This window comes from Hibiscus syriacus, unplaced genomic scaffold (genome assembly GCF_006381635.1).
Source record: "Hibiscus syriacus cultivar Baekdansim isolate YM2019G1 unplaced genomic scaffold, ASM638163v2 tig00001518_pilon, whole genome shotgun sequence".
Classification (NCBI taxonomy): domain Eukaryota; kingdom Viridiplantae; phylum Streptophyta; class Magnoliopsida; order Malvales; family Malvaceae; genus Hibiscus; species Hibiscus syriacus.
The window spans coordinates 105,337-122,432 of record NW_024061876.1 but is presented as its reverse complement, the minus strand read 5'-3'; the positions used below and the strand labels follow the sequence as shown (position 1 = coordinate 122,432).

Below are 17,096 nucleotides of genomic sequence, written 5' to 3'. Positions count from 1 at the left end.
AACATGCCCCAGCATTAGCTAATACAAATGTTTAAAATGCGCATATATTCCAATTGATTGAAATGGGCTTGCAGTAAGCCCCAACATTTGTTGACGTAAACATTCAAAATGCGTCAATGTTCCTGATTATGATTGAAATAGGTTTTCAGCATACCCCAACATTTGCTTCTTGTTGATGTGAGCTTTCAAAATGCCCAAATATTCATACTGACGTGGACCCTCAGAATGCCCCACATGAATCATTTCTGTCTGAAATGGGCTTTCGATATGCCCCAACATTTGCTAATACAAATGTTCAAAATACATCAATATTCCTGATTCTGATTTGAAAGGGGCTTTCAGCATGCCCCAGTATTTGCTTCTTGTTAATCTGAGCCTTCAAAATACCCCATATGGATATGTCTGAAGTAACCTTCAAAATGTCTCAACATTCTATTTCTGGTTGAAATGAGCCTCCAAGAATACCCAAAATGCCCCATTATTCTATTTCTGTTTGAAATGGGGTTTCAAGATGTCCCACATGAATCTGTCTGAATTGGACATTTAGAATGCCCCCAACCTTCTAAACTGTAAGGATTACTTCCAATGTTTGTTTGATTTCAATATCGTGATCCCCAAGAGGTTCAATTTTGACAATGTACCGTTGTGGGTACTTGTAGCTTTATTTGTGCCTCAAATCTGTTTATCTTGAATACTCTCATTCTGGTGTCACTAAACAACAGTTGTCAAGTAACTTGAGGAAATCTCTTCATGTTGTCACAAACTTAAGAAGTGCTCAATCATTCTGACGAAAATGACTGAGATATGTGCCTCTTCTGAATGAGGTGCCCACTTCTTGGATCTAGAAGGATCTAGTCGGACAGAGCGGTATAAATCGTTTGGTAACTCATTCCAGGCTGACACAATGAACCTTTTTTCAGTAAAGGCTATTTCTGGAATATACTTTTCCATGCAACATGTTGATTCTGATAACTACTCATCTGATTATGAAGCGATCTTTCAGGATGATTTCACAAATATTGATAGTTCTTCTGATACTGAGGAAATCCTGAATTCTGATTTTAATGAGGAGAATAAACTGTTATACTTGACGAAATTGGGGTACTCAGAGGGTGAGGCTTCAATAGCCATGGAGATATGTGATCTGAATTCATCAATTGCAAAGTTGACAGATTTTATATGTGCTGCTCAAATGGCTAAGGCTGCTAACGCACTTATTCCGATAGAAGATAGGAAACCATTATGCAATGACCCCAATTACAAGCAAAGGAGAAACTTGGGCTATGATATTTGGAAAAGGAAGAAGCAGAGGAAGCTTGAAAAGAAGCTTTTTAATGAAAGCAATCATGCAATTCATCTTCCAAATCCGATGATTGGTTTTGGATTTCCTACCAAACCAGATCAGATAACTCAAAGAACACTTCCAGAATATGCTATTGGGCCTCCTTATTTCTACTTTGAAAAGGTGGCACTTGCTTCAGTTGGTGTTTGGACCAAAATGTCACGGTACTTATACGATGTAGAACCAAAATTTGTAGATTCAAAGTATTTTTGTGCCGCTGCACGAAAAAGGGCTATATTCACAATTTGCCAATTGAGAACATATTTCCTCTTATTCTACTTCCTCCACACACCATACATGATGTTTTTCCATTGACAAAGAAAAATTGTGATCTTCCTAGGATCCAAGAACAAAGTTGACCTGTTTACAAACATGTACAGGAAATGCCAAATTGACAGAAAGGATCCGTAAGGCTCTTGAAGCTTATGACGATAAGCCACCTTAGAGTGTCCAGAAGTATGTTCTTGATGAGTGCCGAAAATGGAATCTGGTATGGTTTGGAAGAAATAAAGTTACTCCACTTGAACCTGATGAGGTAAAAATGCTTCTCGGTTTCCCTAAAAACCATACATGAGGAGCTGCTAGAGACATGTTCTCCGGTGATATCAATGTCCTGTCTTTTTTTTCTGGGATCAGTGATGCAGAGGTTGCCTTCTACTGTCTTGGCATACCTTTGAAAACAAATGTGCAAGAACTGAATGATGATCGGTTGGAGCAATTGATGAGTAGATTTATCGAATTCGACCTTGTTGTCGGTGGCATTTCGTGTAACAACTTTACCGGAAGAAATAAACATCATCAGGATGAACTAGAAGTTTTTTTTGTTAGCACATTTTCTTGTAATGGCTACTAAAGTGACTGTCTCTCATGCTGCTTCAAGATAGACACCTACATATCCCACTCTTCCCGAACCATAGAAAGGTTTAGTTGAAATGGGCTTTCAGTATCTCCCTTTAGAATAAGGTAATCATTCTTGATAAGTTACTGATAATTTCACGGAAGAGCATCATAAGTTCAATTCTCCAAACTTTCAGGCTTTTTGGACCACTTGCTTTCAAGAATGCTTCATCCTTTTGGCCTGACTTATTCTTTCTCTTCAATAGAGGTAGAATAGACAACAACTTGCTTCAAGAACCTTCCTCATTTGAGACTGTCCTGTTTGAAAAGGTTTTTTCTCCTTTCTTTATTGAAGAATGACAGAATTTTGTAAAGTATTGCCCTTTTCAGGTTCATAATAGAATTAAATCATAAGACATGTAATTAATGAATATCAAATAAATCAACTACTCTTTCAAATTAAAAAATCATAGTCCTATGGAAAGTGTCAAAATTATTGATTGATTTAAGGTGTAGGTTGATTCTGGTAAAGTAAGGTCTCTCAGGTTGGTCAAGAATATATGTCTTCTTTGAGATTTCACTATCTTGAAGGAAGGGTTGTTATGCTCATCTGATGGAGATACTTCTTGGTTCCAGAATTTCAAGAACGTCTTTGGGATGTGCAGTGCTTTATCAAGAGCTTAAGATCATCTCTTATGTCGTTGTTGCACCATTCAATATTCGAGCCGCCTTTTCAGGTTTTCAACTCGAATCCTCATTTGGTTCCAAGATGTTATTTAAAAATTTACATCTTGAACCCCCTTTTATCATTTTTCATATCATGTATTAAAGATTTTAAAAACAATTTTGTAAATAAAAATCAATCCTGAGAGGCGGAATGAAATCTGAAGATAGTCCCTTTCACATAGAAATTCATGTATGATTAGAATGGACTTTTCAGGTACGTAACGTAGGCTAGGGCTTATGGTTACGAAAGAAAGGGATAAAAAGGCCCAAACAAGTGTTTAAGGGTAATTAAACCAAGGATCAATTCTGATGCCTTTAATCTTGTCTTGCTTGACTTGGATTTGCTTTGCTGGGGGTTTTTCCATAAGATTTATTTATTTCCAGCATTTCTTGTGCTTCTTGTTGAATATGAATCTTTGAACTTATTGCACTTGATCAACCTTGTAGCTTGAGGCTCCATGAGTCACCCATCTTGATTCAATTTTTTTTTTCATTTTTTCCTTTTTTTTTTGAATGAGTATATGACTCCAATTGCTTTGAGAACCTTCTTTTCCTCTTGTATTTCGAAAATTCTTTCGTTATTCTTGAATGGATTGATCTTCAAGCACTTTGCATTTGATCTACCTTGTAGTTCAAAACTTTCTTAATTTCGTGAAGATTTGCCTTCGTAATAAGGCTGGATTAACGATCTTCACTTTGCCCCCCCAATGTGGAGGGTGATCCATGGTTAGGGTTGAATTAGAAAAAATATTATAGGCTTAAAAGGGGACAAAAAGGGATATATATATATACATATATTTGAAAGGATAAATGAAACAATGTCGTTCGTCATCTCATACACAGAAGCCTTTGTAAAAAAGATGTATCCCCAGGGGGGATGAATATTCAAGATTAATCTTTATTTATATGAAAACAATGTAATTAATGCATGATATATCAATCTTTTTTCTTTCTTCTTTGAGTATGCCTTAATCACTCGAAATTATCTTTGATAACTTGATCATGATGCCTCATCTCATTTCTTCTTGCAGGAAGATTTTCGGATAATTTGAAAGTTTGGTTCTTTTTGAGGTCTTTTGATTTCACTGTACAAAAATGATAGTTTTGTATTTGGAAGGACAAAGGTGTGACTTTTGAAGTCGTGTATGTAGTGGAAGGTAACGAACCAATCAACTCTACCAGAGAATGTAAACATTTGGATTTGGTGTCTCAAAAACAAGTAGAGACATGACTTTAAGGTCTCAGGTAAATGTATGGTCAAGATTTGATTTTAATGAGGGTCAAGTAATTGGCATTGGATGGGATATGTATAATTTTACCACTTGCTAAAGATTTATAATTCTTGAAAAAATATATTTAATCTACTTGATACTCAAAAATTTCAAAATTAAAATTTAAGTCCTTGCTCATAACCATAAAAGTAACAAAAATTTATTTATCACAATAAGACAGAGAAAGGAACAAAAAACAAGTTTAAACAAGAACCTAAAAATAGAAAGATACTACAATGGTAGATATCACTTCCACTTGTTTATTTATTATGCATCATTACTCCTCTAATGTTGAGTGTGTAACAGGATCAGAGTCTTTGTCCTCACTTGCCCCCCATTTCTTGATCATTTCTCTTATCTGGGCTCGTTTGGATGATTCCTCAGACGTACCAATCTTTATTTCTTCCTTAGCAGCTTTGTGGTCTGATCTTATCTCCTTGTTTAGCGGTTGGAATTTGGGCTCAAAACAATCTTTATTAGTGACAATAGCTTTATCCCGGTTCTGAACACATATTGCAGCTGTGATTGGCATAATATTTGTCTTGTTCTCTAAACTACCCAAAGTTTCATCTGACTTCAGGAAGTCTGATATGGGTGTTTGAGATGTTTTCATGGTTGCATCTTCCCAGTTTATTTTTAGGCCTACAGGCCAATCTCTGATTACATCCATGGGAACCTTTTTGCTTTGATTTCCTTTCCCATTTTCTTGTGTCTGATATTCTTCACAGGATTTGATCACATTAGTCTCAGTCGAGGCAATAATTTCTGAGTGTTGAACTTTAACCCCTTCTTTTACCTTGCATTTTTGAATTGCTTGCTCTAAAGGATCTTGGAAATTTCCCTCAAGGTTATCAGGAACCTTAGTTGAACAACTTGGAATTCCAGTCTGATTTATCCAAGGAACATCCTTATAGGTCCAATTCTCATTTGGAGGCCATTGTGACTGAACAAGTCGTGGAGTAGTTAAGCTGGCTGAGAGCATTTTTGAATATGATTTTTCACCTGAAAAGTGGAAAGGAGGAAATTGAAAACTCTGCACATTCTTTTTATTCTTGACTAGCCTTTGACCCTTTTTTATGTCCTTTTTCTTTGGGTAAAACTTATCTCTCACAAGTGAACTTTTTCCATTCATTGATTCTTCATTCACTATTAATTCATCCATACCCTTCGGGACCAAATCTTGAAGCTGTCCTCAATTACCATACTCACTAATAGGTTCGTAATCATCAGACAATATCACGTCGAACTCATCATTATTATTCAGATCCTCATTCATAGCCTTCACTGCAGAATCCTCTAAGGGTTTCTCTACATGGATCATATCATTCATCATATCCATTAACGTGGTCATTTGTTCTTTTGAATCAGCTTGGATCTTTTTTGCGTGATTAGTCATTTCTTGTTGAGTCTTAATAAGTTGCTCTTGTAGTTTCTCGATTCTACTGACCCTTGCTAAGATCTCATTCATGGATCTTATTTTTTTTTAGGAAGACCAAGTTAGCTCCACTTTGATTTAAAAAAATCTGTCATGTAATCCTCCACGAATTATTCCCATATTGTAAAATAATTTGAAACAAAATGTAATTATGCCAAGATGCAAATGTAAAAATGAAATTGTAAATACAAACGTAAAAATGCAAGGATGCAAATGTGAATATGTGAATGTAACAATAAGAATGTAACTTGTGCAATACAAAAGCAAACATAAAAGTATAAATACAAAACGAAAATGAAAAGATGTGAAATGCAAATGCATGTATGAAAAGGTGTTACTCAAGAGTGATCATCTTAGAACAGATTTCATTGAACACAAAAGTTTCCGTGCATCAAACAAAACCTTTACATATAGGGGATGGCTTTTACTCCTAATTTCTCTATCTCTCTTAAAAGCCAAATTAACTTCCACTCATGTTCAGGTGTGGAGTTATCCATCTGCTTTAATTCTCTAGCGAAGCCAACTAAGTTCACCGGCTTATGAGCCACATTGCTTGCTTGAGCAACAACTTCCTTCGTGACATTGTCTTTTTCCTTCATATTCTGTGTCAATTCTCAGCGTTGCTCATTTTGTAAGAGACCCTTTGTGTCCAAGAAGTTCTTGTACAAGATCTCTATACTCATCTGAACATTTCTCCAACGTCTTGTTTCTGGTCTTAGTGACTTCTAATTCAGTATCGATCTCAAGCTGATGGATCTGATATGATGCTTCCATGTTGGTCATAGCCATATTTAACCTTTGATTTTCGACTTGACATCTTTTTAATTCACTGACAGATGTATTGTGTCTTTTTTTCTGCAACTCGTAAATCATAAGAAAACTTCTTGGCTCGTCCTTCATGTATGTTACAGTTCTTTTTCAGTTTGGTGACCCCTGTTATCCACTCTTCTGGGGTGTTTCCTAGGCCAGTTATTTGAAAGGCTTGACTGACCTTTTGGAAATCTTCATGCATGGTTTCCATTTTGGTGCTCAATTTATCGTTTGCAATCTTTAGATGACGTATTTGAGCCTCAGACCTCAGCAAATTTTCTTCTTTCTGGGTGCCCTTACTGATACTCTTACCTTTGAAGACTTTTGGTATTAATCTAGCAGGACCTTCAATTACCAATCTAGGTCGATTAATTATCACAAATTGTAAGGTTCCATGATCCAGAAGACTTTGTACTCGACGTTTGAAGGAAAGACAATATTCGATGGTATGTCCTTGAGCTCCAGCATGATATTCACAATAAAAGTTAATGTCATACCAATTCGGATACGGAGGTTGGAACGGTTTTATGTAGTACGGGGCCACTTCTTGCGCTTCAAGTAGCTTTTCATATAACTCCTTATATGATATAGGGATAGCATCAAAATAAGAACCGCCTTTTGTCTTGGATTAAACCTGAGTTTTAGACGTCGGGAGCAGACTAAACTTTGACGACTTCAGATTACATGATTTCTTCTCATCTCTGGGAGTTTTTTTTACAGTTGTCACCATTTCCTGGGTATCTCCAGATATCTTGTGAATACAAATGACGACTGTCTCTATTTGTGCCGGAATCTCTTTTCCTTTGGTCAAAACAGATATTCTTTCCATCATCTTGGACATCTGCTCTCTTATTTCTCGTATCTCCTTTTGCTCTTTAATGGGCATACAATCTTTGGGTGCCTAGCTCTCCTCTATCCTCGGAGTTCCCTCAGGATGCCATTCCACGGTTGTGTCATATTTTGTTCGATCATAAAACTTTTTGTCCATTTATGATTTCTTTCCAATTTGATGAACAGTCTTTCCAGTTAACACCTTTTGGTTATGCCAGGATCATGCAATGCAACCAAAAGAAAACAATATAAACAAATTAGAGCAAAAAAAACTTTGTAATGGGAAAATAAGAAAAATTAAAATGGTTAGTACCAACTAATTGAAAGAAAAAAATTTATTTATCATGGTATATAATAAATCCTAACCTCATGCTTTCTAGTTTCATGTTTTGTTTGGAAAAATTAACCTAACCGCATGATTTCTAGTTCGCAGGCATTTATTCAGAAAAAGGAAAAAATTAAATAAATCAAAAGGCAAAAAGTTAGAACTTATTTCTCCTTTGTGTATACCTATAAACAGAGGTTCAGTACTGTCTTAGATCAGGTGAATTTCTAGGGTTTATTATATGCAGAGTTTCAGTTCTAGGAGTAAAGGTACTCGAATTGTCCTTGTTGATGCCCCTTTGGGCTGCCAACCCTCAATCCTAGTCCACTACAGACTTAAGCAGACCGAGTTCAATTCGAGGGGACACATTTCTTTATGTCTGACACGGAGAATAAATTCTCACGAAGACATAGAGCATATGAACCCCGAATGCTACTTGCTAGGTCTGACACGGAGAATAAATTCTCACGAAGACGTCACTTTCACTCCCACTTAAAAGGGACAAATCTCAGTTATAGAGATTATGTTTATGCAATGCATGTGTTGTGTGTGAGGATAAATGTTCAAACCTCTGACAGATAAATAATGAAATAAAATACTTGAAAAATAAAATGAAACATTAATAAAATAATATACATATAAATATTATGAAAATAATACGTATATATAAAAATTTTGAAAAGAAAGAATTAAAAATTAAATATATGAATTTTTAATTTTTAATTAATAGAGACAATTTATAATTGATTTTAAAGTTTGCCCAACTCCCAAACGGAGTCGCCAAGCTGTCGTAATTGGTTTTTACCCGGGTACAAATTTTACTTAGTTGGAAAAAGTAATGTGGATAAAAAATGGTGTTTTAGAAATATTTTGAAGTCGCCATTGACATTTTTGGGTTAGGTAAGTCAAATACCTAAAAATAATCTTTTAAAATAGTTTTTAAGAAAACATAATTTAAACTAATCTGCGTATAAACCAAAAATTCGTTCTTTTTTATAATAAAAAAGGGATTCATGGTCGATTACGTTTGGGGAATGATTAGCACCCCCACAATGCCCAAAATTGGTACTTCATTAATTATAATTTGTCTCTATTATTGAAAATTTAAAAATTCAAAAATATATTTAATTATTAATCATGTTATTTCAAATTTATTTTAAGAAAATATATTAATATATATATATATATATATATATATATATATATATTTTTTTATAAATAAGATATTTATTTACTTAGAAATATCATAAAGGGACTTCTAGGTGCTTTAAGATATCTCTTTTCTTCGATGTTAAAAGTAAATAAATATTAATAAAAACATTTCTATAAAAATAATTAAAATAAAATAATATATATATATAAATAGGATATTTATTTATTTAAGAATATTAGAAAATGACTTCTAGGTGCTTTACGACAACTCTTTTCTTCTATATTAATAAATAAAATAAATATTAAAAATGTTTCTTAAAAATTAATATATATTTTATATGATAAAAAATATTAGAAAACGGACTTCTAGGTGCTTTAAGACAGTCCTTTTCTTTAATATTATTAGAATTTATTATTATAAAAATAAAAAATAAATTAATAAATAAATAAATATTATTTATTATATGTATATGTTTATAATAATAATAATAATAATAATATATTGCAAATAAACATATAAAATTAAATCAACAACTAAAATAAATGAGATTAAAACTATATAATAAAAGCTAATAATTTTAAAGTCAATGACTAAATTAAAATGTATTAAAAATAAATATCTAATTCGTAATTAATTTATTAAAATTTTAGTGTATGATTATGCTATTTTACATATTTATTAATTTGGTGACTAAATTAAAACTATATTAAATTCGAAAATTAAATTAAAACAAGTTAAAACATGCTTTCTGGATTAAAATATTAATTATTAAAATTAAAGGACTAAATCTGTCATTTACCTAAAATATATATAAAAGCATAGCAAGGACTAAATTATAAATAGCCTCCTAAATTAGAGGGATTATTTCGTATTTTCCCTATTTTAAGTGAATAAAGTAATGAACTCTTAAAGCCTAGGGACCTGACGTGTAGTTTACCCAAACATTTTATAAACTTAAAACTCATCTTCTTCCTCTCATTTTTCAGACGGCAGAACACCCAAAGCTTTCAACTCTTCTCTTTTCTGTTTTTTTTATTTAATTAACTTACTTTTTTTTCCGAAAATAAATAAATAAATAAAATATAATGCTGAAAAAATGAATCAAATGTAAAAATAACTTTTGTAATGCTTTTTCCTTTTCAATTTGCTGTGTATTTACTCCTCCTCCTCCTCTTTTTTTTTTTGAATTGTTCTCGGGTTTTTATAGTCCCAATTTACATGTGAAAAGAAATAAAATATTATCTTTTGTTTTGTGATGATGAATTGATTCAGGACGTGGAGCATTGGTGGTCGTGGGTGTGGCGGCTGAGCTATAACAAGGAGAGACAGTTGGTGAGGTGTTGGACGGTTGTCGTTGTTGGAGAGTTGCTGAAACGTGGAGGGGGCAGCTGGCTTCTGGAGCTGCTGGAATGTGCTGGAATGTGCAACGTGGAGGGGCTGCTGGAATGGAGAGGTAAAAATGGTGATTACACACAACAAATCCAATAAGAAGTTAAATCAAAATTTGAATAATAAGTACCTAAGAACAAACATACTAAGAAGTTGAGAAATTTTTGAAGAAATTTGCGGACATACAGGGACATGGGAGTCTCTGGCATTCCTCATGGGATCAGTTGCCGAGAAAACAGTGTAGACAAGAACAAAGGTGCCGATGATTTCAGCTCCCAAACCAGTTCCAGTGCTGTATCCATCTGCAAGGCTGTTGGCTCCTCCTCCATACTGATTGTAATATGATTTTTTGGAATGCCTTCACCAGACCACACACAAATGGCACCCTGGCATTGAGCCGCCATGTAAAGTATGGCTCGAACCATTGACACTTTCCTAGCCAAGAAAAGCCCGAATGTCACTCCTGGGTTAATGTGTCCTCCTGCATACATATAATTGACCTAAACCAGTTAGAAACATAGGGAAAAAAACACATACCCCTCTCATCAAACACATGGTGATGTGAAGAGTTATGAAACTTACCAGAGATACCAGCGGTGCAGTAAACAAGGATAAAGATCATGCCACCGAAAGCCCAACCGATGCCGAGAATGCCAACGCCGCCACAATCGTCACCGCCCTTGGTGGAGTCGACCTGGCTCTTGTATCCGATCACCGTCAAGACGGTGATGTACAGAAACAAGAGCGTGGCGATGAACTCAGCTATGACGGCTCTATATAATGACCACTTTGTTAACTCCTCGGCGTCCACCAATGGAGCCGGTGGTGAATCATGGTAGTCCTTGGCTTGGAACTCGCCACCAACCTCAATGTCCTATGTCCTTACCCATACTTTCTCAGGACATTCAAATGCCAAAGTAACCGAAAAGATGATTGGAATTTTAAAGAGACGAGAAGAAATTTTATTTGTTTGTGATCGGAAGTATTGAGAAGTGGAGAAGATGTGTTTATGTATACTCGGTGAGTGTGTGTTAATTGAACATATCACTGTGCCGCCCCATAGGTTTATTATATTGTCGGAGACCCCACCATGAGCCACCACTGTTTTGTAATTGTTCATGGACTTTGATTCTTCGTCTCCCTCGTTGTTTCTAGTCGTTTCTATTTCCTTTTATAGTTTTTATATTTAAAATTTCTTTTATTATATTTATACGTTTTTTTAACTATTTAAAAATTCCTTTTATAGTTACATCACTCTATAACAGATTCGATCAATCTCACTTCAAAGGCTTTAGATAATCGATCCCACAACCTTGCTAAGTGATGAGGTTTTGAATGACAAGGAAAATCGATTATCTTATTCGTGAATTTGATCAACTATTTCAAAAGTACATAACAAAATGCTTCCTAAGATGAAATTAAACTACATAATTAGAACACCAAACATAAATGAAAGGATAATATAACAAGAGATACTATCAACTACACTTGTTTAAAGGTCCACTTATCTATTCAAATTTTAAAATTCCTCCAAAATTTAATCTCACTTTAAACATTGACCAAACTCCAATATTTATGGCCTCAGCCCGATGGGTCCAGCTCGACCATTTTATAAATTTATACTATTATATTATATTATATTATATTTTAAATATATGTGCAACATCTTTAAACTCAGTTTATTATCTTTTAACTTTTGATGATTGAAAAATATTTTTTCGGTGTTTAGTTTGAAATTTAGAATCTTTATTCTAGATTAAAAATTAAATTCAAATAATTTAGAATTGAAAAGAATCAAGCCTAATTTGAATAAAGGACCAAAATGCAAACTTTTATAAGTTAGAAGTTAAGGATTTAATTGAATTTAAGCTTGTAAATTTAAGTGATTAGTTGACATATCAAAAACTTAGAGATGAATTCGGTGACGGTTCTTTTCATCCCATGCCACCAATAATATTCACGAAGACCTATGTACATCTTAATTGATTCATGGTGAACTGATAAAGAACTACAATGAGCTTCATAAAAAATATCATATTTCAATTTTGAGTTAATAGGTATATACATTTGATTTTAAAAATATTGAAGTCCTTTTGATTTGAAAGAGAATTCAGAATCAGAGTTATTGTCAATTCGATCAAAAATACATTTTAATTTAGTGTCACGGGGTTAAAGATCCTTAATCCTCGAAATAAAAGTAGAATGAGCTCTGATTTCAGCGAAAAGGCTTCCATTCTTATAAACATGGAGATGAGCATCCATAGCTTTATGAGCACGAAAGGATTTACGACCGAGTGTATAGACTACAATTTTTGTAATATGTTTTTGTGTATAATTAATATATTAAGAGAAACCTGCAGTTGAGGACCAAAAAGATAACAATAAGAGATTAAATATTCATTACGTTCTTTCATTGGAAGACCATATGTACAAAACAACGAAAGAAGGAATGCATAATAATCTAAACTACATTGTTGCTTTAAGAAGTACTTAGCTTCCACCCCTCCTTTCAAATCTTGATAGATTTTCACCACATTCCGTAGAGTGGGTGGAGGGATTTGATGCATCTTCACCATATTCCTCGCAAGCGTCTTCGACTATGGTCTCCAAAAGGGGAGAATTGGAAGGCTTAAGAGGGTAAATAATAGGAGGTGGAGGCGTTGTCATCCATGAACATATCTTTAAACATCCCTGGGCCATTATGGTAAAAAGAGGAGGTACTTTTATGGAATCTTTAATTGACGATGAACAAAGGGTTTCTCTCTTCTTCCTTGATCCCGTGGAAGAAGAGAGATGAATAAACGCTGAGACTTCAATTGCGATGAATGTCGAGAATGAAGGAAAGTGGTTAAATAGAGGGGGATGACTAAAAATATCAGGAGACAGAGAGGGCAATTCATGGCGCACCGTCATCCATGTGTTTATTATTAGACACCCTTTCATTAGGAAGGTTCTACAAATTATGATTCATCCCAAAATTGGACCACTTAAGAGGCCATGCGTTGTCTTACGAAATTTAAGTGCTGAATCAGAGCCCTTCAGGTGTCCACGATCGGGGCGGGTTGAATTGGTATGATTTAACGTGTCCTTTTACTCATATATATCGTACAATTGGATCCTTGTATGTACACGATTACTCCAAATTCATTCAGCACAGCGGTTTGCATATTCAGCATTGAAACCCTGGATTGGTCGAGAGCGGCTACTCTCCCAAAGAACGTGTTGGTTCAGCCAACACAGGTCACGAGGATACTCTAATTCCATATTAGAAATGATCAACTTCAAATCCTTAGCTATTCTATTGGCCATAAACAAATTCATGAAAATACACCATCCATGCCATAAATACCATTCCGATCATTAAAATGGCAATAAACCCTAAGTTTTTGGGCCATAAATGCCTTGATGACCAAAGCAGTGGCGGAGGAAACCAACAAGACTTTGGCTTGTCGGTGACGTGTAAATCATTCCAGTTCTCTGTGATTTAGTTTGACATTTGGGCCCAGGGAACTGGCAACTCCGACTTATCCTTCAGTCACTCAAGACGTACTCAAATCAATGATGGATCTTAACATTCAAATTTGGGATGTTAATTACATATTAGGATAAAATATATTAAGAAACACTAAGATATATTAAAATAATTATTTTTAGTTATTGAAGTATAGGAATTATAAAATTATTAAATCATTTTAAAATTATCATTACTTTTGTCGTCACCATTTTTCGCCCGGGTGGGAAAAAACTTGTATGACTTAGAAGTTTTTCTTTGAAAATATTTTGAAATGTGAGGAGTTTTCACCAATCATTTTAAGGTGCGATCGGGACACATAAAAATCGGGTAATTTTAATAAAACATTTTTATTTTATCAAAATATCAAGTTTATGGTATACGAAAACCAAAAAACGGGTTCGGGAGTCAGTTATGTTGGTTTTTGGCAAAGTCCCACATTGGTTGTGTATAAGGAGGAGGGGAAATTCTTTTGTTATAAATAAAGTCATCCTCCTCCTTAGTTAATCATCCCACAAATATAAGCATTCTTCTACATTAAAGGCTATTTGTATTCTTTCTCTCTCTTTGTAATATTTCCTCTATTAGTGAAATATTATTTTAGTAGTGTTCAAGGAGGTAGGCATAATTTTGGCCTAACCTCGTTAAATTTTGGTGTTCTCTTTTATGTTTATTTAATAGCTATTGTCGGGTATAGTTGTTGTTAATTATTGTCCTATTAAAATTACTTGTCTTGGTAGTTCTGTCTAAGGAAAGTGGGTTTTAAGAGGGACCATTGTGACCCCTTCTCTTTCCTGGGAATCTACGTTGGTGTGATTTTTAGTACAATCGTTTTCACACTAGTCACCTAGATAATAGTTTTCAAGGTGAATTTGTTATTATTGGTGGAAATTAACCCGAATTCCACAACAATTGGTATCATTGCTCTTGGTTTATTTTAGTATGCTCTGTGGTTGCGGCTTAGGCTGATCTTCCACATCAGAAAAAATATCCTTGGGATAATTGGCATTCCGCATTGACAGCTATTAAATAGAATTTGTAGCAGAAATGGCAGACACAACAAAAACATCCACATCGTCGTCAACAGCTGTGACAAATGTTAGATTTGCAGTAGAGATTTTTTATGGCACCGGTCATTTCGGCATGTGGCAAAGTGAGGTTCTAGATGCCCTATTTCAGCAGGGTCTAGACATTATTATTGAAGGAAAGAAACCAGAAGATGTTGAGGAGAAAGAATGGAAGAGGATCAATAGATTGGCATGTGGTACTATTCGATCGTGTCTTTTTAGAGAGCAGAAGTATGCATTTTCTAAAGAAACGTCTGCAAGTAAATTGTGGAAGGCACTGGAGGAGAAATTTTTGAAGAAAAGCAGTCAGAACAAGCTCTACATGAAAAAGAGATTGTTCCGCTTCAACTATGTACCAGGTACCACTATGAATGATCACATTACTAGCTTTAATCAGCTGGTGACTGATCTGATGAATATGGACGTGACTTTTGAAGACAAAGATCTGGCTCTGATGTTGATGGGATCAATTCCTGATGAGTTTGAGTATCTTGAAACTACTCTACTTCATGGGAAATTTGATGTGTCTCTTAGTAAAGTAACTGTTGCCTTGTATAGTTATAAATTGAGAAAGAAAGACAAACAAGAAAACACAAGTGTCGAAGCAGAAATTTTTGTTGTTAGAGGCCGTTCGAAGAGTCAGAATAAAGGAAGGAGAGGGAGATCGAAGTCAAAGTCCAGATTGAGCAAAGATGAATGTGCCTTTTGTCAAGAAAAAGGGCACTGGAAGAAAGAATGTCCCAAGCTAAAGAACAAAGGCAAACCTGAAAGGGGAAAGGATGTCTCAGAATCAAATGTGGTCGAGTATGATGATGCAGATTTAGATTTCGCATTCGCTGCTACGCCATCAACCAGCTGTTCCAGTTCATGGCTGTTAGATTCAGCTTGTAGCCACCATATGACCCCCAATAGAGAATGGTTCTTTGATTTTAAAGAACTAAAAGGTGGAATTGTCTACACAACAAATAATTCCCCTCTTGACACACTTGGGATTGGTTCAATTCGCTTGAGGAATCAGGATGGATCAATCAGAACCTTAACAGGTGTCCATTAAGTACCAGATTTAATGAGAAATCTCATCTCTGTGGGAACCTTAGAGTCAAAAGGTTTAGAAGTGAGGGTAAAAGATGGGATTATGAGGATTATCTCTGGTGCACTGGTGATAATGAAGGGAATCCGAAAAAGAAACAATGTGTATTACTTTCTGGGTAGTATAATTGTTGGGACAGCAGCAGTGACAGTTTCTACTGATAAACATGAGTCAGAAGCAACCAGGTTATGGCATATGCGCTTGGGGCATGTTGGTGAAAAATCCTTGAAATTACTCATAGATCAAGGATTATTGAAGGGTGCTCGGACTTGCAAATTAGCTTTTTATGAGCATTGCATCAAAGGGAAGAAGACGAGGGTGAAATTTGGAACAGCAATCCATGATACTAAAGGTATTTTGGATTATGTTCATTCAGATGTATGGAGGCCTTCCAAGACAACTTCATTGGGAGGAACACACTATTATGTCACATTTGTTGATGATTTTTCCCGGAGAGTTTGGGTGTATCCAATGAAGACAAAGGATGAGGTGCTAGGATTTTTCCTTAAATGGAAAAAGATGATGGAGACTCAAACAGGCAGAAAAATCAAACGTCTCCGTACAGACAATGGTGGAGAGTACAAAAATGATCCATTTCTGAAAGTCTGTGAAGAGGAATGAATTGTCAGGCACTTCACTGTCAGAGGTACACCACAACAGAATGGGGTGGCAGAGCGTATGAATCGGACATTAGTGGAGAAGGTTCGGTGTATGTTGTCTAATGTTGGGTTAGGCAAAGAATTTTGGGCTGAGGCTTTGGTCTATGCTTGTCACCTTGTCAACCTTTTACCATCGACTGCTATTGGTGGTAAAACACCATTAGAGAAATGGTTTGGAGTACCTGCTACAGATTATGATTCCTTACATGTGTTTGGTTCCACTGCATACTACCATGTTAAGGAGTCAAAGCTGGATCCAAGAGCAAATAAGTCGATCTTTATGGTGATCACCTCTGGTGTGAAAGGCTATCGTCTTTGGTGTCCAGAAATAAAGAAAATAATCTTCAGCAGGGATGTTACCTTTGATGAATCTACCATGTTGAGAAAGGTGACTTCAGAAAAATTGGACCAGACAGATGGAACTCCCAAACAGGTGGAGTTTGAAGGAAGAAAGATTATCCCAACCAGTAAAGAAACTGATGTTGACTCTCCTATGGTAGAAGAAGAGTCAGATGAAGAAGAGGTTCAGACCCAAGAACCTCCACAGCAACATGAATCAATTGCACTCAGAAAGGGAAAGGGAACCATTAGACAACCTGCTCGTTATACTGATATAGTCTCTTTTGCATCACCAATTGCAATTGATGACG

General features: G+C 35.1%; 1 protein-coding gene across 1 annotated transcript; it reads right to left on the bottom strand.

Moving 5' to 3' along the window:
* Positions 1 to 10,331: 10,331 nt before the first annotated feature.
* Positions 10,332 to 11,239, bottom strand: LOC120128292 (aquaporin PIP2-3-like). The gene is made up of 3 exons (XM_039145999.1): positions 11,168 to 11,239; positions 10,702 to 10,993; positions 10,332 to 10,600 (listed from the first exon to the last, which is right to left on the bottom strand). Exons 1-3 carry the CDS (start codon positions 11,237 to 11,239, stop codon positions 10,332 to 10,334), a joined length of 633 nt encoding a protein of 210 aa, XP_039001930.1.
* Between the last annotated feature and the right edge of the window lie 5,857 nt (positions 11,240 to 17,096).